Source organism: Neolamprologus brichardi, chromosome 19 (genome assembly GCF_056152115.1).
Source record: "Neolamprologus brichardi isolate AB-2024 chromosome 19, ASM5615211v1, whole genome shotgun sequence".
NCBI classification, from domain to species: Eukaryota; Metazoa; Chordata; class Actinopteri; order Cichliformes; family Cichlidae; genus Neolamprologus; species Neolamprologus brichardi.
In genome coordinates, this window is record NC_142122.1 from 9,845,040 (window position 1) to 9,866,130 (window position 21,091).

A 21,091-nucleotide genomic window follows, 5' to 3' on the forward strand; every position below is an offset into this window, starting at 1 on the left:
CGTGGGAAGAAAACTTCTTTTTACAGCGAAAAAAACCCCTAAACTTCCGAGCAATCACCGAGTAGCTACGACGTAATGAGAAACTCACAGAGAAACTGCCGTATCCTTCCACTGACCGCTGCGGCACACCTGCACCAGGATAAACCTCCGCCTACTCTACTCCTGCTTTACAGGTGAAAATAGAGCAAAAGGACCGCTAGTCTTTGACTTTATTTATTTTCTGCTGTGTTTTACTTGCATCTGAAAGAGTGAGTGTAAACACAAAAAAAATAAAAAATAAAATAATATATATATATATATATATATATATATATATATATATATATTACGTGCTGGAATGTGCAGAAAATAGGTTTAAATGTTAAGCAAATTTCTTCCAGTCAGAGAATGGTGCATATAATTAAAATTTTGCTTCATGCATAAAGTTAAAAGATTAAAACTAACAAAACAAGTTTTAAAAAGAGACTTTTCCATTTGATTACATTTTGTATGATGGATCATGTAGAAAAAGTAGAATTGGGCTGAAAGATCTATCGCTTTATCACCTATTCAGGTTGTAAATCATGTTTTTAAAAAGTAACTAAGTAACTAAGTAATTAATTACTTTTGAAAATAAGTAATCAGTAAAGTAACGGGATTACTTTTTTGGGGAAGTAATCAGTAATTAATTACTGATTACTTTTTTCAAGTAACTTGACCAACACTGCTAACAACTAATGTGCATTTAATCTAACTTCAATCAGGCCAGAGGATTCCAGTGAGACTGGTGGTGTTCATTTACAAAACAAACAAGCTATATGGTAAATGGCCTGTATTTATATAGCACTTTACTTAGTCCCTAAGGACCCCAAAGCGCTTTAAACAACCAGTCATCCACCCATTCACACACACTGGTGATGGCAAGCTACATTGTAGCCACAGCCACCCTGGGGCGCACTGACAGAGGCGAGGCTGCCGAACACTGGCGCCACCGGTCATACACAGGACTTAATGACCCATCTCATTATTAGCACATTAAAAACTACACATAAAGACAGCTCAGGCAGCCTGATGAGGAGAGACACACTCAGGATCAGATGAGAAAGCAGAGCATTTAAATTTCACAACACTGGCATTCGGTGCCATCTACTGACCATCTGCAGAACATGCCAACATTTTTAAAAGATATATCCAATAACTTAAGTTTATTCAGGTAAAAGATGTCTATCCAGGTATGCTTTTCCTGCACTGGCACTGTGTTTGGGGTCATTGTCATGCTTAAAAATAAAGCTGCTGCCAATCAGACGCAGATGGCGTTGTATTGTGGATCAAAATCTGGTGCTAAGAGACCACCAGCACCACTGGCTGAAATGCAGCTTTAACATGTTTTACAGATGGCTGTAGACACTCACTGTTGTACCTCTCTCTCCGGACCTCCTTTGTACAACCACTGGAACCAAAAATGTCAAATTTGGATTCCTCACTCTTTTCTTAACGCTTAGATGTGTAACCTTCACTGTTTGTCTGCTGTTGATAGTTTTAGGCCTGAAACGTTTTTGTCCACCACAAACATCTTTTAACAAATACTGCAGACCTTGCATAGATATGCTAAGTTCTCGGCGAATAGGTCTTTGGGAATCACCTTGTTGGTGCAAAAATAAACAGTCTACTAGCCTTAAGTGCCTAAAGATACAATTCAGTATTGGTTATTTACTAAGCTGTCTATGATGTGTCACCAACACTGATTCAAAGCTTGAGTTACGGGACTATTTTTAATACTTGAATGACTCATAGATCAAGAAAAAAAAAAAAAAAACAGCAGGTGACCAAAGAAAACGTTTGAAAAACCTTCAGAAAGTCTGGAGATAAATTGCTCAGGTCTGTTTTTTTCCTGGCGTACTGCAAGCAAAATAAAATTAAGGGTAGTTTAAGACTTTTGTCACCAAAAGTGCCCGTTGCTTCACAGTTTAGTTTGCGTGCTTTTTCACATGTGTTACACGCATCTTCAGCTTAATGGGTTTTTTTCTCACCACGTCTGCTGCAGGCCACACGTCTCATCTTGTTCCTGTCGTTAAACTCAACTGGGATCCGGTAGGAGGAGGACATGGGGGCGTGCACTCACGCCTTTTAAAGGCTTCGATGAGCCATGACACAAAATCCTCCCGGAGATCAATGTGTTTGTATTTTTGTTGTTCTTTTCTTTTCTTTTTTTAAATAAAATAAAATATAGAGTCTAACTCCACATGCAGCACAATTTAAAGCCCCGGTCCCTCCCTCTACTTCCTCTCTCCCTCCCCCGGCTTTTCTATTTTCAGCCAAAACAAAAACAAAACGGGAAAAACTTACATTTGTTTTGAACGCGCACACGCGCACACACAGCCACGCACGCACACAGGTGGGTGCCGGGCAATGATGCCGAGCCAATCACGCTGCACGCTTCGTGTTCCGTGTTTAGAACCGAAATCACACCCACAACTGTCACGGCAGCAGCTTGTTTTCCATGCAGTAACACCGTACGACCAGGAAGTCGTAAAGCGACGTACACTCTTCCCGTGATCATAATATTTTTGAAGGCTTCCCACGAGATCGAGCGATGGTAGGCGACTTCTAACAAGGTGCTACATTGTTTGTGATCCACGAGAGCTGAGCTCTAGCGGAGGTCTGCAGGGGGGGTTGTGATCGCCTGCGTTCTTGGGGGGTTGTGAGACAAAGAGCTGGACTTTGGTGTGCACTTTTGGAAACTGTTTTCTCACTGAGCTCAGAGGCTCTTACATGTTTGTGCAGCTGGCATAGCAGATCCAGCTCATTGTGACCTATAGATGCAGCGTAGCTCGGCTTGCTGGTGCCTGTAGTTATGTAGAGTTGCATGTGGAAGTAAAACGCTTAGCTACATGTTGCACTGCTGATCATCTATTTGTATCGCCGCTGAATCTGCTAGTTTAGGTGGCGGCTTCCTGACTTCAAGTCAAAATGCATATTTCTTTATTTTTACATGTTGACTCTATGAGAAATTAGTTTTCACCACTATAAGCTTCCCTATACATTTTTGGTGCTGTCTCCAAACTGCTGCATGTCTCGCCGACATATTTACACTTCTGATTGCAAATTTAAACAAGGAACTACTACTAATACTGATGGCTTATTTAGGGCTTTTGCAGGTGGACACACTTATTAATAGAAGCATTCAAATCTGCCCAGTTTAATAGATTAAGACTGAACGAGAAAAGTTGTTCTGGTTGTGCATTAGTAGAATTAAAAACATATCAGTTTGCAAAATGAGTGAACGTTTCATTTAAGCTGACAGTGCTGAGCTATAGGGGGAGTTAAAAATAATGGTATCTCATTTGCTTTGTCATGTTAACTCTGTTGACAGTGACTTGTTCCAAAATGAGTAAGAGAAAAGGCAAAGTGATCACTGAAGCAACAACTTTCAAGAGCCGCAAAGTCGCAGCTGCGAGTATCGAAAATACGCCAGATGATGCAAACCCAAGTCATCAGGGGATCTGTTCCAAGGCCTTCGCTCAGTTTTCTACAGTGAGTATTTTGCCCCAACATTAAAACTCACACAAAGTTTTGTCTTTGCTCCTCCCGACTCGTTAAAGGTTAAATATTGTTTTCTGCTTGTGTTCTTAGGGCGACATTGGACTCATTGAAAGCATCAGTCTGAAGAATTTCATGTGCCATCATTCTTTTGGTCCGTTCCAGTTTGGGCCAAACGTGAATTTCATAGTTGGCCACAATGGAAGTAAGAGCTTTCCCTTCACTTGATTGTACCTGGATGTTGTCATGTCTGACATGTGATTTTAATTGGGTGCAGCTGTTCTTTTCCTTATAGAAACACTTGCTGGCCACTTTATTAGCTACAGCATGCTAGTATGGGGTTGGACCTCCTCTCACCTTTGGTCCATGTTGACATGATAGCATCACACAGTTGCTGCAGGTCCATGATATGAATCTCTCTTTACACCACATCCCAAAGGTGCTTTTGGATTGTACAAGCTATTTGAGTACCTCGAACTCACCGTCACGTTCAAGAAACCCAACCGAGAGGATTTGGGATTTTTGTCATCCTGTGTTATCTCGCTGGAAGCAGCTTTCCGAAGATGAGTACACTGTGGTCATACAAGGATGGGCATGGTTAGCGACAAAACTCGGGTTGGCTGAGGTGTTTAAACAATGCTCAGTTAAGCAAAGTGTGCCAAAAAAAAGTAGTCCCCACAACATTACACCACCAAGAGCCTGAATTCAAATTTTGATGCTACCATCCAGAAATTGAAAATCATTGTAGCCTTGGTTTCCTGTTCTCAGCTGACCCAGTGTGGTCTTCGGCTACTCTAAGTTTCAAGGCTTGCCATGCTCTGCATTTAGAGATGTGCTTCTGCACGCCGTGGTTGTAACGAGTGGTTAATTGAGTTATTTTTGCCTTAAGCAGTGCAGTTATTCTTCTCTGACCTCTGACATCAACGCGAGAACTGCCGATCGCTCGATATTTCTCTAGTAAACTCTAGAGATGATTGTGTGGGGAAAGTCCCAGTAGATGAACAGCTTCTCAAATACTCAATCAACAACCATGTTACATTCATGTTGCACTTAAATCACCTTTCTTCCCCACTCTGATGCTTGGTTTGAAATTCAGCAGATCATCTCGACCATCTCTGCATTGCGTTAATGATGAACAGTCGTACTTAACAAATCGAGAGTTTGTTTTTAAAGTGATATAACAGACTTGTAATATATCAGGAAGGAATGGCATCTTGAGACTTCAGGCCTAAATCCACAACAAAACCTTGTCACCCTTTGTGGATTAACAATACAGTGAATTTTGTTATCTACACAAGAACGTTTGATCCATCCCTCTCCAGCTTTGTCATTTTGTCACTTAACACCACAAAAACTCCCCTGTAAAACATGTTAAACATTTAGATTTCTTTCACTGGAAACAATACTTTGCAGGATTTACAAGATTACCATTTATTGCTCACTTGGCTGAATCATTTTAGGTGATGAATCAGCTTATCAGATGAAACAGTAAAGAACTGTTTAATGCTGGGCTGACTGAATATTTGTTTATTTAAAGACGGCTTCCTGATTTCTTTTTTTTTTTTTCAGTCAATGCATCATTTACAATCATTTGCATAGTTTTCTAGCTGTGCCGAGCGCCGCATGTCTGTAAGATGCTTTACATGCACCGATTTAATTTGATGTCTTGTGACTGGTTTATCCCTCAGGTGGAAAAAGCGCTATCCTGACCGCTTTGATTGTAGGCCTCGGGGGAAAGGCCACTGTGACGAACAGAGGAATGTCACTGAAAGACTTTGTGAAGACCAATGAAAAGTAAGTAATAGATCCTAACATCGTCCCTCAGTAATAAATTGTGTGTCTTTATTTTAGTGTTAAAAATGCTTCAGATTTCTTTACTAGCAAACGTCACTAAAACAATGTTAAAAATACACTCTGGTTTCTAGTACTGCAGATGTAACCGTAAAGCTGAGAAACAGAGGGCCAGATGCTTACAAAAAGGATGTTTACGGCGACAGTATCACCATTGAACATCGGCTCTCGAGTGATGGATGCCGGACCTGCAGGCTGAAAAGCAAATCAGGTGACTTTCCACAGATGCTGTGACTGGAAAACTTTCTGTGAGTCAGTCCAAGTCTTGTGAAACCTTCTGGAAATCTTAGATTAACCAGACACAGTTGGGAGTGAAGACCAAACACTTCAGCCACACTGTCACCTCCTAATACCGTATACAGTCTTTACTCTCAGTCTGGAATTTTCTCTATAAACTTGTATATATTTTATTTGCATGGCACTGCTTTCAGCCGCTGGTTTTCCTATGTTGTAAATGTCATTTTATAAATAAAAGGAACTTAAAGTGCATGTGCCAGTATGCATGTTCACTCTTGTACCTGACCATTTTCAGAAGAAGGTTCTTCTGTATGTTAAGCCGCTAACATTATTATAACACTATTATTACATTCTCACACAAAATCACAGAATTTATTCACGTTTCTTCTGTTGAATCTACCAAAAAAATTACCAAAGTAACCAAGTTTAACAGGCATAAATTAGTATTTATGCACCAACAAGATTCACAAAGAGCTATTAGCTAAAAACCTGTCATATCTCAGCATGGTGGGCAGTGTGTCCTTACCAGAAAAGTGGAGGACAAAAGAAGAAGTGGCAGGCCTAAAAAAATTGGTGAAGTGAGTGTAGACAGTGAGTGTCTACAGCCTGGAAAACACAATGGAGGCTCCGTTGTGTTTTGGGCTATATATCGGCCAGTGGTGTAGGAGATCTTGTCCAAATTTAAGGAATTATGAACACAGTACAGTATCATCTTATTATTTTCCAATGAGTGGCATGTAAGTTATAACCTCTTTTAAAGGGCAACAGAGGTTCAAACCACTTTACTTGCATTTTATCTCTTTTAGGACATCTCGTCTCAAACAAGAAGGAGGAATTAACGGCCATTTTGGACCACTTTAACATCCAGGTACTTGCTACTTTTTAAATTTTTTTCCTGTAGATGCCCCGAGGTTGTGCTGCTTCCTGCACAATCATACATATTAAATAACTTAACGGGATATTTGCTTGTGTATTCCAGCTGGATAACCCAGTATCCATTCTCAGCCAAGAAATGAGCAAGCAGTTCCTGCATTCAAAAAGTGAAACAGACAAGTATAAGGTAGCGTAGCGCCACGTTCGCTAAAAGCGTTAAGATTCAAAGGTTACACCTGCAATGAAGCTCACTTTGATAAGTGCTTTCTTTTCTGCTTTTTTCGTTTGTAGTTCTTCATGAAAGCAACTCTGCTCGAGCAGATGAAGAGAGATTACATCCACATTAAACACACTAAAATGGTCACGCGGGAGCAGGTTGAGAGGCAAGAGGAGGTACGGCATTCCTCACACAAACCGCTGAACGTTGATGTTGCACATCAAGCGAGATTATAAAGCAAATCCACGTTGGAGAAATGTTATTTACATTGTTTATTTCTGGTTAAACACTGACAGTTTTAAAAGCATCATATTCTTTGGGGTTTCTCTTGATTTTCTGCCTTTTATTTGGGAACCCTAATTGTATCCAGTTGCAGCTTATATGTTTATCTATGAGTAGCATTTGATTTTTACATAAATCAAACATATTTTAAAATGCTTTTGTGTCCAGTGTCTCAAGGACCTGAAGCAAGAGTTCCTGCAGAAGAAGGAACGATATGAAAATGTTGCATCCTTCAGTGACATGAAGGTTGTTTTGGAGAATCTGAAGAAGGCGATGGTATGGTGTTTGGTAAGACTTGATCTTGAGGCTTGAACGCAACATTTGCTGGTTGTATAGAGCTTGCAATTTTTAATAAATGTGTTTTTTTTTTTAATCTCTTTCAGGTGAGTGAGAAGGAGCAGCTCTTAAAGCAGTTGAAGGAAGACATTGAAAAGGAAGAAAATAATTACAAACCCAAGGATAACCTTCAGCTCTGTCAGGTGAGTCACAAGTGTTTCTTTTCTGTTAAATATACAACCCTATTTATAAATGTCAGCCCACTTCAGACCTTTATCTCTGCATAAACTCAAAGTCCTTCCTTCACATAATGCATGGTTGTGTTTACAGTAGATATCCTGAGGTTGTGGGGTGGGGGAGGGGGGAGTGGCTCTATCCTGCTGGTAATTATTTGCAGGCATTGTCTTTAAAAACCTGTTTCTGTCTCTCTCATCTTCAGACGAAGATCATACAGCTAGAGAAGAAGCTTCAATGCATCAAAAGCAAAATTGACACTCTGAGAGAAGAGCAAGAGTCTCTATCAGAGGACAATGTTAAGTTGAAAGAACAAGCGAAGATCATTAGCAAAGCACACAAGGACCAGGAGGTACTCGCTGACAAACGGCGCTGTGTTAATCTGCACATTTATTTATTTATGCATAGAGAAATATTTGAAGTCATGTTAATGTCACAATCTTTTCCAATAGGTCGTTTATTTTCGAGCTCTAAACAAGCTGAAACAGTCGGAACAAGAGCAAAACCTTCTCCAGGAGAAGCTTAACAAGGCAAAAGCAAGGTAAGGGAGTAAGAGTTGATGTTAATACAGCTGATGTATTTGTTTTCATTTTTTTTTTTTACTCTGTTTCAGTAAGAGTCTGAACAGTGAGGGAGACTCGGAATACACGAAACGGCAGAAGAGTTTAAGTAATCTGAAAGAGCAGCTTGGAGAGCTCGAGAATAAGTGCACGCACCTGAATCAAGACATCAAGAACAAACATCAGGCGCTTCTCAAAGGGAAGGAAGAACTGGACAAGCTGAGGTATAACAAAGTAAATCAGCTCTGGTGTAAACATATTGTCAAGGAAGTGAAAGTTTATGATCTTGCTCTCTTTGTATTTACCAGACTGGAGGAAAGGAACGTACAGGCTTCGTACGAGTCCAAACTAAAGAGGAAGAATCAGCTGCTCGCCAGTCGATCGAACAAACTAAAGCGCTTTGGAGACCAGGTGCCTGACATGATGAGTGCAATTAGCGAGGCTCATGCCACGGGACGCTTCCTCAAGAGACCTGTTGGTCCAATAGGTAACACTCATTTTCAGGGCTTTTTTTTTTTTTGGAAATATTTTCAGACTTGTTTTGTTTGACTTTTCAGTTCAATACGATCTGCTTGTTAACATTCTTGATGAGAAGACTGATAAAACTCTAATGTTTGCCTACTAAATTAAAAACAAACACCAATAACCAGTTTGACTAGAACAGAGACTGAAAACTGGAAACAGGAAGAAGTGAGTCATCTATCAGCTATCACATCTAAAGCTCTCTGATCAAGAAAATGTGCCCTGTTAGCGTCATTGCCTCACAGCAACGAGGTCCTGCGTTCCAAACCTGGTTGCTGGTGGGGGTCTTTCTGGGTGGAAATTCTCACTCTGGCTGTGTGGGTTCGCTTTGGAAACTCCAACTTCCTCCAAAAGCCCAATTCTGTGTTTCATTTATCTCTTAATTCAAGTGTGGGCGCTTGGAGTGATGTCACTCATGAGTTGAGCGGGTTCTAGTAGCAAAGTTGGAAAGTAAGGTGAAGAGAAAAAAAAAAGATGACTTGTAGCAAGATGTCTGTGAAGGTTTTCAGTCATCCAGGTCATCGTAGTCTAAGGAGCTTGGAAAGCCTCCTAGAAGACCAGACACCAGCTAGGGAGGATTAGAAAGACAAACGCAACAACATTGACGGCCCAGCACTCAGACAGAAACTGGCAAAGACAAAACTCCTAAACACAAACTTAACAATGTGGTGTATGCTGTACAGTGTAGCGAGGAATGCCCAGACCTCTACATCGGAGAGACCAAACAGCCACTTCATAAACGCATGGCACAACATAGAAGAGTCACCTCCACGGGACAAGACTCGGCTGTTCATCTGCATCTAAAGGACAAAGGTCACTCTTTCGAGGATGCCAATGTTCACATTTTGGACAGAGAGGACAGATGGTTTGAAAGAGGAGTGAAAGAAGCCATTTACGTCAACTGTAAGCGACCATCTTTGAACAGAGGCGGTGGTTTACGACACCAACTGTCTGCCATCTATAATCCAGTTTTGAGTTCCCTCCCCAGACGTCTTAACGCCCACTCACATCCTGGGCCATCTGACCTCAGGAAATCACATCATAGGGTGGGGCCAGGTTTCACAATGAGCTCACCCGAAACCCTGGCTGATTGTGATGTACACCCGTTTTCACACCTTTGCTTGTGTGATTAGGTAGAGGATCATTAGTCCCTTATGGGTAGACACTCTGACCCTAGAACTGAAGAAGCTTCTTGGATGAGAGGTGAAACGTCTTCAAGCAACTTAAAGAAGTCCAGACACTTTTCTTTCCAAGCTCCTTAGACAACTTGTAGCGAGGTAGAGCCATTCACTAGTAGTCATAATACAGTGCAGGGGTCGTTTTTCTGTGCTTGAAAGCATGACAGAAGAAAAGTCATGGATACTGTGCTCGATTATCTCTGTATGGCTTATTTAACAAGTCACAAGCACACAACAGTGGCGGTACAGATTACAAGTTGAAAACGCTGACTTCAGACTTTAAATGGAGCACATCACAAAGACAGGGAGTTGCTCCACATGGTTTAAAAAGCATCTTATTTTCCTTTGACATCAAATGTGAAACTTTTGTGCTTCTCTCTTCTTCACAAGTGTTGACATTTTGTTGCTTTTTCATGAGAAACTGAGAGCACGAGAACTTGTACGTTTCCCCTGGGCAGATCAAATGTGCACATCTGACCTAACTGCACAAGGAGATTACTTCTGATTGGATCACTCCCCAACTTGTCCCACCTCTCTGAACAACTTAGTTTGTTCTGATTGATCCGTCCATTTTCATCTCATTTTATTGGCGGACAAGAGTGTCAATACATTTCATCATAGTTTTTCATTATTGTGCATTAGTTTTTGTCATGTTTTCATCTTGACGCTAACTAAGCTAACGAGTTTCTAGCTGCAGCTGCTTATTTACTGTACAGACATATGTCTAATGTTCTTTTCTTTCATGCAAAAAAGCAAACGCTGAACCTTTTTATAAACATCTTTAACATTTAAATAATACAAAGCTTTCTGCTTTTGATATATTGAAGCTGACAGTCTGTGTTTATTCCCAGGGGCATGTATCAGTTTAAAGGATCCCTCGTTAGCTGTGGCTGTGGAGTGCTGTCTGCGGAGCTTCGTGAAGGCGTTCTGTTGCGACAACTACAAAGACGAGGCAGTCCTCCAGGAGCTGATGACTCGCTTTTATCCAAAGGGCAACAGGCCACAGATTATTGTCAGCCCCTTTTCTGATAAACCGTACAACATTCATGGAAGGTCGGCATTATGTGAGATTTTCTCTTCTTTTTCTTATTACGTTTTTCTGAAACTTTTGTTTTTTTTAAGCATGTTTTGTTTTCACTCTGTGCTGTTTCACAGGAAAGCATATCATCCGGAGTACCCATCGGTAATGGACGTAATCACAGCAACAAGCCCAGTCATTATCAACTGTCTGATTGATATGCGAGGGATAGAATCAATCCTTATAATCAAAGTAAGTGTCTTACTAAGACCTGCTTATGCCTGGATATTGCCTGGAGTGGTGCTTTAGGATTGATGTTGCATTTGATTTTTTTGTTGTTGTTGTTGTTGTTGTTTGATCTCAGGAAAAAGATAAAGCGAGGAGGGTCATGCAGCACTGCCGTCCACCTAAAAACTGCCGTGAAGCCTTCACTGTTGACGGGGATCAGGTGTATCCAAACCGTTATTACACGTCTGATTTCAGCATGGCAAAATATCTCGGTGGGGACATTGAGACTGAAATAAGGTAACCACTGGAAACTATTCAAGGCTTCAGTGAAACAAGGCTTCAGTGATTGTCTTTCACATTTACACCCAGTTGAATGCTCAAACTGGATATTTATGTCACATGGGAATGACAGTAGTATAAATTGTCCCTGAGTACAGCCCCCCCCCCCCCCCCCCCAAAAAAAAAAAAAAAAAAAACAACCCAAAAACAAACCCAATTTCATGTGACTTCATAGATGTGGTATGTTATGTTTGTGGTATCCTGTCTGTTCCAGTATGCTGGACTCAGACCTGGAGAATTACCAGGCTCAGCTGTCCAGGTTTCAGCTCCAAGTGAACTCTGTCACCGAAGACATTGTGAATATGGAGAGCAATCTTAACAACACCATCCTGACCATGAAGACAACACTGGTCAGTAAAAAGATACACCTGAAGCTGTTTGGGTTTCCTTTCATTTGCATTTGCATTTGCAGTCTGTCTCCTCTTTTTGTGGTTTCTGGCTTCCAATTAAAGCAGGAAGCTAAAGAGCTGACAAGTGAATTCAGTGTTAGGGCTGAATATGTTGATTACTGATTTTCTGGAGTCAAATGTGAAATAAAGCATATTTTTAAAGGGGTTATATGCTTAAAAAAAAAGTAGTTTCTTAGTGTTTCAGCCTCAGTAGCTTTGACATAGTAACATCTGCTGTAATATTTACACCTCTGATGAAATCTCACTTTATTATAATAGAATATTTATTAAAATAGCTTTATTTTGATACCAGGATTGTTTACATAGAGTTTGTAATTGCTGAGAAATACAATATTCAGTTTGGGCATGTCATTTTCGAGAAGGAAGCTCAGAAAACCCCTGGAGGCATTAACAGGTAAAAAGATTGTGGCTATTTACTCCCCTCACTAAAAATCAAGTTAGCATCCCTTTCAGTTTTACACTGATTTACTAATGTACCTTGCTAACCAAGATAGTTGCTCAGTGTTAGCATTGGGCGTGTTTAGTATATATTAAAAAAAAAACCTCAAGATGGTGACAACAAGAAAAACCAGTCTTGCAAACAGTAATCCATAAGCTACTATGTATCCATCTTTTATGTGAAGTCTATGTTCCAGTTGCTGTTTAATGCTGGCAAATCAGTGCTGAAAAGTGTGATTAATGTGATTTTTAATTAACATTAGATTACATTTATTTTCTCTTCGTTGCAGGCTTCTGTGAATCATGTCAAAGCAGCAATAACTGATCTGGTGACTGCTAGTGAGGAGCAAATTAATGACATCAGCTCACTGGTGATACTTCAGTTTTTATTTTTATCTGTTGCGTAACAAACTAAACGCTGCCATGAATTATGCAGGTTAAGTGTTTCTGAATGTTTTAAATTGTGCAGGAAGAAGTTGCCCAAGAGAATCAGCAGAAAATCGAGGCAGAGAAGCAAAGTGTTCAAGAAGCAAAGGCAGAACTCGACAAGCAGCGAAAAATGGCCGAAGACTCAGATTCCAAGTACTCATCTGTCAGAGACCGGATTGATCAGCTTCTAGAGGAAATAGAGCCCCTTAAGGTGCAGTAGAGGTTTTACAGTTTCAGGTCTACAACTTGTTGTTTTGTGCAGGTTTCCAAACCTTTGTGCTCTTGATCTACAGGATGAACAGCTGAAACTGGAGACGGAGTGTGCCAAGCATGAACGAAACCTGAAAATCTTAGAAAACAAAGTGAAGGCTCATGACGACAACATTGAAGGCATGAAAAATGAACTTGCCCAAAGAGAAGAAGAGCTACAGGTAGGAAGATTTTTTATTTTTCAGCATGATACGGTGTAGTTAAGCTGTAGTTTAGCTGTAGTTTAACTATTCACGCCAGCCGGTATTCGGTGAATTCAATCAAAGAAAGTCAGCAGACGTCTCTTGATGTTACGACAGGAATACGTGGCAAAGGCTACAGAGATTAGTCCTGAACGGCAGCACGTGGTCGGCAACACCAAGAGCATCGGCACAGAAATCACTCGACTGAATAAGAAGATCAAAGTGTACGAAAGCAACCACGGCGAGCAGCAGCAGGTGGTCAGGTGAGAAACTGAAGGCTTTCAGCAACAGAGGCAGAAATTATTTTAACAGTTAAAACTCAAATGTTTATTGAGCTAATTCCTCAATCATGTTAGTGCATGTGTAAACTGTATGTATAAAACTGGTAGAATGTAGGTAATCTAATCAGGTACTGTACCTGTGTACAGACTTAAGGTACTTATAATATATATTAATCCCAGTTTCCCCCTAGACCTAAACTAGCACCCCACTCAGCCAAGGATTTTCACCTGAGCTGACTTGTTTTATTAGCTAACCTAAATAGACTATTAGGCATTATCATGGTTAAAGTAGACCAGAACCATCCAGAACGATGGTCCAGGAACTTTAATTGAGCCACGAATTGAAATCTAATAATTTTCTTTAGTCAAAGGTTGCATTACAATACTAGACTGTCCAGTTCAGTGCATACTAAATTGGTTAGTTTGCAGCAGTGTGGTGAAGTTTACAGTAAAGCAGCAATGTTGGAGTAGTGCACAGCAGCCTGTGTTGTTCATGGTCAATGTCCGGTGACATCCAGAGTAGCAGACATCAAATTTAAGCTGCTCTGTTATCTTGTTGAATTCAGATAAGTCCAAAAAGAGCAGCAATGGCACATGTTAGCTGATCACAGCTGTATGCAAAGGAAACAAATCTATTGGAGCTCGAAGTACAAGTTTTTATCTTATTTTTAAGTGATTTTTCTTCTCAGTGCTACACCTGACAAATCCACTTTAACCCCTTTTTACACATAAAACAACAGCTGAAAACAACCCGGACGTATGAAACGGGCAACTGTTATGATTTGCTATTGTTTTCCTTGCCCTTATGCTTCTGCTAATGAAAGATGACTATCATAGATTGCTACATGTGAGTCGGGTTGTTGAGGTAAACAATAGACTCCTCGGTCTCCTGCACGCGCTCTCGACCTCCGGTGTTAAAGACCGTAGGCGCACCACCACAGACGCATCGACGTCTGTGACGCACATGGTGCAAAAATAACTGCATTAATCGGGTGCAACGTTACATTGAATAATTATTGTTATCTACTAATTGTTGTCACCATACTTAAATGTGGTGTCTTACTTTAGATCGAACAGTGTTTTTGTATTCACTATCTTGCCTTTATTTACATATTTATAGAGGGTGCAGTGCTAGAAGCACTTCTGAATGTGTCATGGGTGTTAATTGTTTTATTAACACCTATGACAAGTGGAATGCTATTGGCATCAAAAACCTAGACCTGGTGGAACTTAGCTGTTATACTGGATAAAGGAATATATTGGTTTTTTGTAATCAAAATGTCCAACCTTATCATATAGATAATATTTTAGAAAGCTCTGTCTCAACCGGCTGCAACAGTTAAATCCTTCTCAGACACTTATGCATCAGTAATAATATTAATTTCATTATGTATAGTAGTATTACCCTTATAGGACTCATTAGCAAAGTTGATGTGCAGAGCTGTAGCAACTATAGAGATATAAACTTCAAGTAGGAGTAATGGATGGATTCAAGGTGGGGGTTGACAGATGAGACCGGGCAGAAGTCTCTGTGGACTATGATGATAGCAGATGACACTGTGATCTATAGAGTAAGGAGCAGGAGGAAGAGATCCTGTAAAAGTGGAGGTGTGCTCTGGAGAGAAGAGGAATGGAAGTAAGGAAGCAAGACAGAATACATGTGTGTGTGAATGAAATGGTGATGACGCTGGGAGTAAAGGTAGTGAAGGTGGATCTGTTTAAATACCTGGAGATCATCCAAAGCAATGTTTAGTGCACAAACAAGGTAAAGAGGAAAGTGCAGACACAGTGGAGTGGGTGGAGATGAGTGTCAGGGGTGATTTGTGGCACAAGGATGGCAGCAATGGTGAAAGGGAGTGTTTACAGGAGGCCTGCGATCTAGTTTGGAGGGGGTTGCACTATTCAAATGACGGGCGGCAGAGCTGAAAGATGTTAAGATCTTTAATGGGAGTGATCAGGAAAGTTGGAGAGGCAAAGCTGAGATGTTTTGGACATTTAAAATTGAAGTGTTTAAAGGTAGAATTTACTCACACAGCAAACATGACTCATACTGATTTAAAAGCTAACTTAGTTTGCTGTAGACAAACTGTATTTTTTCCAAAAACCTTTTTACTTAAAGGCTTCTTCAAAGACATCTTCCATCTTCATTCTAACCTATCATTTTCCCTGGATTTCATCTCCCAAGAAATAAGAAAGGCGCGCTTCTGCTCACTGAGTTTCAGCTCATCTCCTTCGGACTGTCTCTTCCCCTGTACGGATTAATCAGATCTGCCTGTTGGCCATCACTAAATCATCTCCTGCCCTCATTTTACATGTGCACACTGAAAGCTGAATTGAGAAGAATTTAGGCTATGCCAATTTCTTCCCTCTGACCTCATTAGGGAGTACGCCGAGGCCCTCGCTCTCTACAGAGAGAAAACCAACCAAGTAAGAGATTTGCGGAGGTTCATCGATCGTCTGGATAACATCATGTCAGACAGGCAGAACAGATACAAAATAATGCGTAGGTAAGTAACGATCTTGCACGGTAGAAAAATATAATATAAGGATTCATTGACGTGGGAAATATTGTACTTTTGGCTAAAACTTTTTCTTCTCTTTTCCCTGAAGGTCCCTGTCTGTCAGATGTAAGTTATACTTCAATAACTTCCTAATAAAGATGAACTGCTGTGGATCTATGATTTTTGACCACAACAACGAGACGCTCTCTATCATGGTACGTGCTTATCTCTCTAGTTTGCCAGAAAAGTTTGTTACATTACAGCAAACCAGGAGCACAGTTAATATAAGTAACACTCAAGTTTGTTGGCACTGAAGGTAAAGCCTCCAGGCAGGGAGGAGGATGGTGTGAGTGACATGAGGTCGCTGTCGGGTGGTGAGCGCTCCTTCTCCACTGTTTGCTTCATGCTCTCGCTGTGGGAGATCACCGAGTCACCCTTCAGATGCCTCGACGAGTTTGACGTCTACATGGTGAGTGCACAGAAAACACATTAGTCGCATGTAACCAGTAGAAAATGCTTACGGGGTTTGGCTTTTACTCACTTGAGTTAACAGTTCCGTTTCTTTTGCTACGGCAGGATATGCACAATCGAAGAATCTGTCTGGATCTGCTTCTGGAGTTGTCAGAGCGGCAGCATCTTCGACAATTTATCTTCATTACACCTCTGAACACCAGGTAATGTATTTTTGTGATGTTAGCCTTGATATCCTTTGACGTTTTCTCTGTGGAGGCTGATGTGCGCAAGTAGAACAATTGTAGATTTTTGTTGTTGTTATTGTTCCTGAAATCATTTTATGTCAGTTTTTCAGGTAAGTATTTTTGATTGATCCTATATTCATCTTTTTAAACCTCCCGTTATCCATCTTTACCTTTTAATCTCTAAAAATGACCTGTGCTGTGTGAAAAATGATTGACAACTGATCGAAAGGTTCGTATTTTTCAGCAATCTACCCAAGTCGGACCTCATCAAAATCCACCAGTTGCGGGCTCCAGAAAGACACCGGGGTCAAACAGAAGATGAAGATGTTTAAACTTCAGTGACATCAGTGGATGAATGTTAATGGGCATTACTGTATACAGTTAGAAAAAAACGTTTATGAACCCTTTTGAATTACCAGGATGTCTTCATTTAATTGCTCTAAATGTGGTGTGAGCTTCACCTAAGTCTCCAGTGGTATGCTGGCTAGAGTAAACAGGCTATCTAAAGAGCTGTTTACTTTAGCCGGAAAGAGTAAGTGTGCTTTTGAATTTATTTCGTGACTTGTAGATCCTCCTCGGGTAGCAACAACTCCCATCAGACACTTCCTGTAGCTGGTCTTGAAACTTGTACAGTGATGAGGCATTTTGGACCCCTGCTTCCTACAAAATAGTTTCAGTGCATTAACATTTATGGATAAGGCGCAACATCTCACTTGGATTAAGACAGAGACTCTGCCTTTATCATTACAAAACCCAGTTTTCTTTATCAGCTGTTCTGTTGTTGGCTTGCTTAGAAGTTCTTGATATGGCGCCAGGCTCTGAGGTATCAAAGGAACATCAGTCCATGGTTTTAAAATTAGATCAATAGCAACATATGACATATTACACCGTGCCATTATTCATTTAAGAAAAATGCAGCGCCCGCAGGTCGGCCGCTACATTTCAACCGCAAGACCTACGTGCGCCTGCTCGCCTAATAGCTGAAGCAGCACCCTTCAGGTCTGGACTTTGACTGAGTCATTGCAACACCTTGATATGTTTTTTCTTTTTCAGCCATCTGAGGTAGATTTGCTGCTGTGCTTGGGATCATTGTCCTATTTTATGGCCCAGTTTGGGCCAAGCTGTCGGACAGATGCCCTCACATTTGACTCTAGAATACTTTGGGATACAGAGGAGTTCGTGGTCGACGCTGTGGCTGCAAAGCAAGCCCAGGTTATCACCCCTCCGCCACCATGTTTGACATTGTGCTGATATACTGTGTTTGCTTTACACTAAACGTGGCGCAATGCATTATGGGCAGACATCTCCGTTCTCGTCTTTCGAAGGCAGATTGTTCCAGAAGTCTGGTCATTTCGTCAGATCCATCTTTTCGAACCCAAGTCGTACGCCATGTTGTTTATAGAGAAAAAGGCTTTCTCCTGGCAACAATTCGAAACAAACCATACTTGTTCAGACTTTTTCTAATTGTGCTGTCATGAACTTTTTAACACGCTAACTGAAGCCCGTAGAGTCTGAGATGTAGCTCCTTTTTACACTTGCTCTGAGCAACGCTCAGCGCTCTGGCTTCAGGGTGAATTAAGCACCTTGATCAACCGTTGTTGCGATTTGGCACTACATAAATAAAATTGAATTGAATTTGCTGGGAAGTCCACTACTAGCAAGACTAAGCACTGTGTAAAATGTTTCCACATTAATCTTTGTCATTACAGCACGGTGTCCTTCAAGTTGTTTGGAAATGGCCTCGTAACCTTTCCCAGATGAGCAGCAACAACCGCTTTTCTAAGACAGCTGCTGATATCTGTGCTAGTTGGCATTGTTTTAACTGCTCCAGACCTCCAAACGAATAAAACGTCTGCTTTTATAGAGGTGCTCACAATTGCTGATGATCATTTAGTCAAGTGCATTTGATTAGCAGCACCTGGCTCGTACCCACCCCCTGAATTCCATTGGAAACATTAAGGGTGTACTTAGATTGCGTTTTGGTTTAATTATTAATGGCAAAGTGTAATATGTCATATTTTGTAGGTCAGATTAGGTTGTATTTACCTCATTTTAAAGACTTGCTAAAGCCACAACTACTTTGTGTCCTGATAATAAAACCTTAAAACTGACAGACAAACATCCAGGTGATTGTTTGCAAGCTTGAAATGTACCACAGTATGTTTGTGTGGAGTGTTTTTTGTTTCTTTTGTTGCACTGATTTCCATGGAGGCTCACACAAACCAATCTTTCTTGAGATTCTTCTTTCTTTTTTTCATTTCTATGAACAATCTGTAATTTATACAGCTGTGTCCAAGCAGCTGTTGTTGTTGCTCATGTGAAGGCTCGTTTTTAGCCTACGAGCGCTTTGAGCGATTGCTCAGTGTGTTCACTAAAGGCTGCTTTTATGATTAGTTTTGAGTTTCTCTATTATCGTTACTTAGATGAAGATCACGCCACGTTTTTAACGAGGACTAAATGAAGCCGTAGTTGCAGCTGTATGTCAGTATTACTGTGTGTTTTGGAGATCGCTGTTTTTTAAAATGTCATTTTTCTTGTGATGAGCACTCGTAAAGCACAGATCCTTCCCTGTTGGATCATGTAATGGATTTTGAGTTCTCAACTTTTCATTTTATGTAATGTTTTTATCATTTTATGGCAAATGAATGCAGGCTTTTAAAACAACACAGGAGGTTGTGTGCCAAAAACCATGCACTGTACAAAGTTAATGTTTTGTCCATAATAGATAAGATGTCTGAGTGTAATTTTAATGTTTTAATGAAACACCGAGTGGCTGATGATGATTTCCTCTGTTCATTTTTGGACTTTACATACACGTTCTCAGTTTTAGTCATTAATGTGAAAAATTTCACAGATCTACCAGAAGTGTCCTGCACTATTAACGTTTTCCAGCAGCTTTTATTCCAGTTTTCAAGGGCTAATGCCTGTGTTCAAGCTGCCACGTAAAGATGCAATCAGGCCACGGTATCTTCTTGAAAATTGTCATCAGCATCTGGCAGGGCTGCATCCTGTTGCTGTTCTTCTTTCAGGTTGCCCTTGATTACATCATGTGGCAAGCAGTAACACACATCAGAGGTGGCATCCGCTGGAGTGATGGGCAAACACAACATCACAGACGATTACAGTGAAGTTGAAACGCAGCGGCTTAGATAGAAGAAAAACCCAAGAAAGTCAGCGCTGGGGAGAAACCGTTCAGGTCTAATGCTTGTGCACAAATGTTTAGACATCAAAGAAGACTAAAAATACATGAAAGAGATGAGCCCCTCCTGTCCACTTGGATTCTTTATGAGGGAAATGTTTTGATCCCGTCCAGTGAAAGACCTTAGACAGTCAAAGGAGCTTACAAAGAAAAGTGTCTGGACTTCTTTAAGTTGCTTGAAGACGTTTCACCTCTCATCCGAGAAGCTTCTTTAGTTCTAAGGTCAAATGGTGGGGAGTCCCAGATTTAAAACCCAGTGGGAGTATCCCCCCAAAGAGGGACAAAAGGACCCCCTGATGATCCTCTAATCACCTGAGCCAAGGTGTGAAAATGGGTGTGGGTCCCAATCAGCCAGAGTTTCGGGTGAGCTCATTGTGAAACCTGACCCCACCTTATCATGCAAATTCCTGAGGTCAGATGGCCCAGGATGTGAGTGGGCGTAAAGGCATCTCAGAACTGGATTATAGATGGCAGACAGTTGGTGTCGTAAACCACCGCCTCTGTTCAAAGATGGTCACTCACAGTGGACATAGATGGCTTTCACTCCTCTTTCAAACCATCTGTCCTCTCTGTCCAAAATGTGAACATTGGCATCCTCGAAAGAGTGTCCTTTATCCTTAAGATGCAGATGGACTGCTGAGTCTTGTCCTGTGGAGGTGGCTCTTCTATGTTGTGCCATGCGCTTGTGAAGTGGCTGTTTGGTCTGTCCAATGTAGAGGTCTGGGCATTCCTCGCTGCGCTGTACAGCATACACCACATTGTTAAGTTTGTGTTTTGGAGTTTTGACAAAACTCCAAAACGACATTGGTCTCTCCAATGTAGAGGTCTACATCTCCAATGTAGATGCTTTTCTTTGTAAGCTCCTTAGACTACGATGACCTGGATGACTGAGAACCTTCACAGACACAAAGACAGAAATTTTGATGATTGAGTTTTCTTGAAAGCCAACACAATGGAGAAACCATTTGGCTTATACGACTGAAATAAGAAGTTTGTCTTTGTTTGCAGAAACGATGAAGGCAGTGAAATGACAGACCAGTTGGACAGCCATGTGTCTTTTGTGGATGGTCCGCCTCTCATCCAAGAGACTTCTTCAGTTCTAAAAATAAAAGAGTCCCAGATATTTTACTCTTAGTGGTTGGTTGTCCCCTCCCAGGTGGTCCTGAAGGTCATCAACCCACTATTGATCATGTGAGTCATCACATGAGCAAAGGTGTATTTAAAAAAAAAAGTATGGGTCATCACCAACACTGGGGGTTAATGGTGAAACCACCTTGTAACCTTTCCCCACTGCATCATGTGACTTATTGGGATCACATGAGGCCAGGTGTGAGTGGGGATTGAAGCAC

The 21,091-nt window shown here is 40.9% G+C and overlaps 1 protein-coding gene across 3 annotated transcripts; it reads left to right on the forward strand.

Annotated features, from left to right (window-relative positions):
• The first annotated feature begins 2,454 nt into the window (after positions 1-2,454).
• Positions 2,455-19,313, forward strand: LOC102799438 (structural maintenance of chromosomes 6). Of its 3 annotated transcripts, none has more exons than XM_087833013.1 (27): positions 2,455-2,594; positions 3,353-3,513; positions 3,613-3,724; positions 5,208-5,313; positions 5,445-5,581; positions 6,414-6,475; positions 6,587-6,667; positions 6,772-6,873; positions 7,148-7,267; positions 7,363-7,458; positions 7,695-7,841; positions 7,942-8,030; positions 8,103-8,273; positions 8,358-8,536; positions 10,601-10,802; positions 10,905-11,019; positions 11,132-11,292; positions 11,549-11,684; positions 12,473-12,553; positions 12,652-12,822; positions 12,905-13,042; positions 13,181-13,326; positions 15,726-15,851; positions 15,955-16,060; positions 16,162-16,314; positions 16,422-16,519; positions 16,788-19,313. In XM_087833013.1, exons 2-27 carry the CDS (start codon positions 3,367-3,369, stop codon positions 16,873-16,875), a joined length of 3,270 nt encoding a protein of 1,089 aa, XP_087689139.1. In that variant the 5' UTR covers positions 2,455-2,594; positions 3,353-3,366; the 3' UTR covers positions 16,876-19,313. The 3 variants fall into 3 exon arrangements, with proteins under 3 accessions (XP_087689139.1, XP_087689137.1, XP_087689136.1); XM_087833011.1 differs by having other exon boundaries at positions 2,471-2,575; XM_087833010.1 differs by lacking the exon at positions 2,455-2,594 and having other exon boundaries at positions 3,334-3,513.
• The last annotated feature ends 1,778 nt before the right edge of the window (positions 19,314-21,091 follow it).

Excerpts from the sequence above, each read along its gene's own strand:
- LOC102799438 (XM_087833010.1), top strand. The coding sequence starts at position 3,334 with ATGTTAACTCTGTTGACAGTGACTTGTTCCAAAATGAGTAAGAGAAAA. Across the intron at positions 8,031-8,102 it reads CTTAACAAGGCAAAAGCAAG|TAAGAGTCTGAACAGTGAGG; the intron begins GTAAGGGAGTAA and ends ACTCTGTTTCAG. Across the intron at positions 16,315-16,421 it reads ACGAGTTTGACGTCTACATG|GATATGCACAATCGAAGAAT; the intron begins GTGAGTGCACAG and ends TTGCTACGGCAG.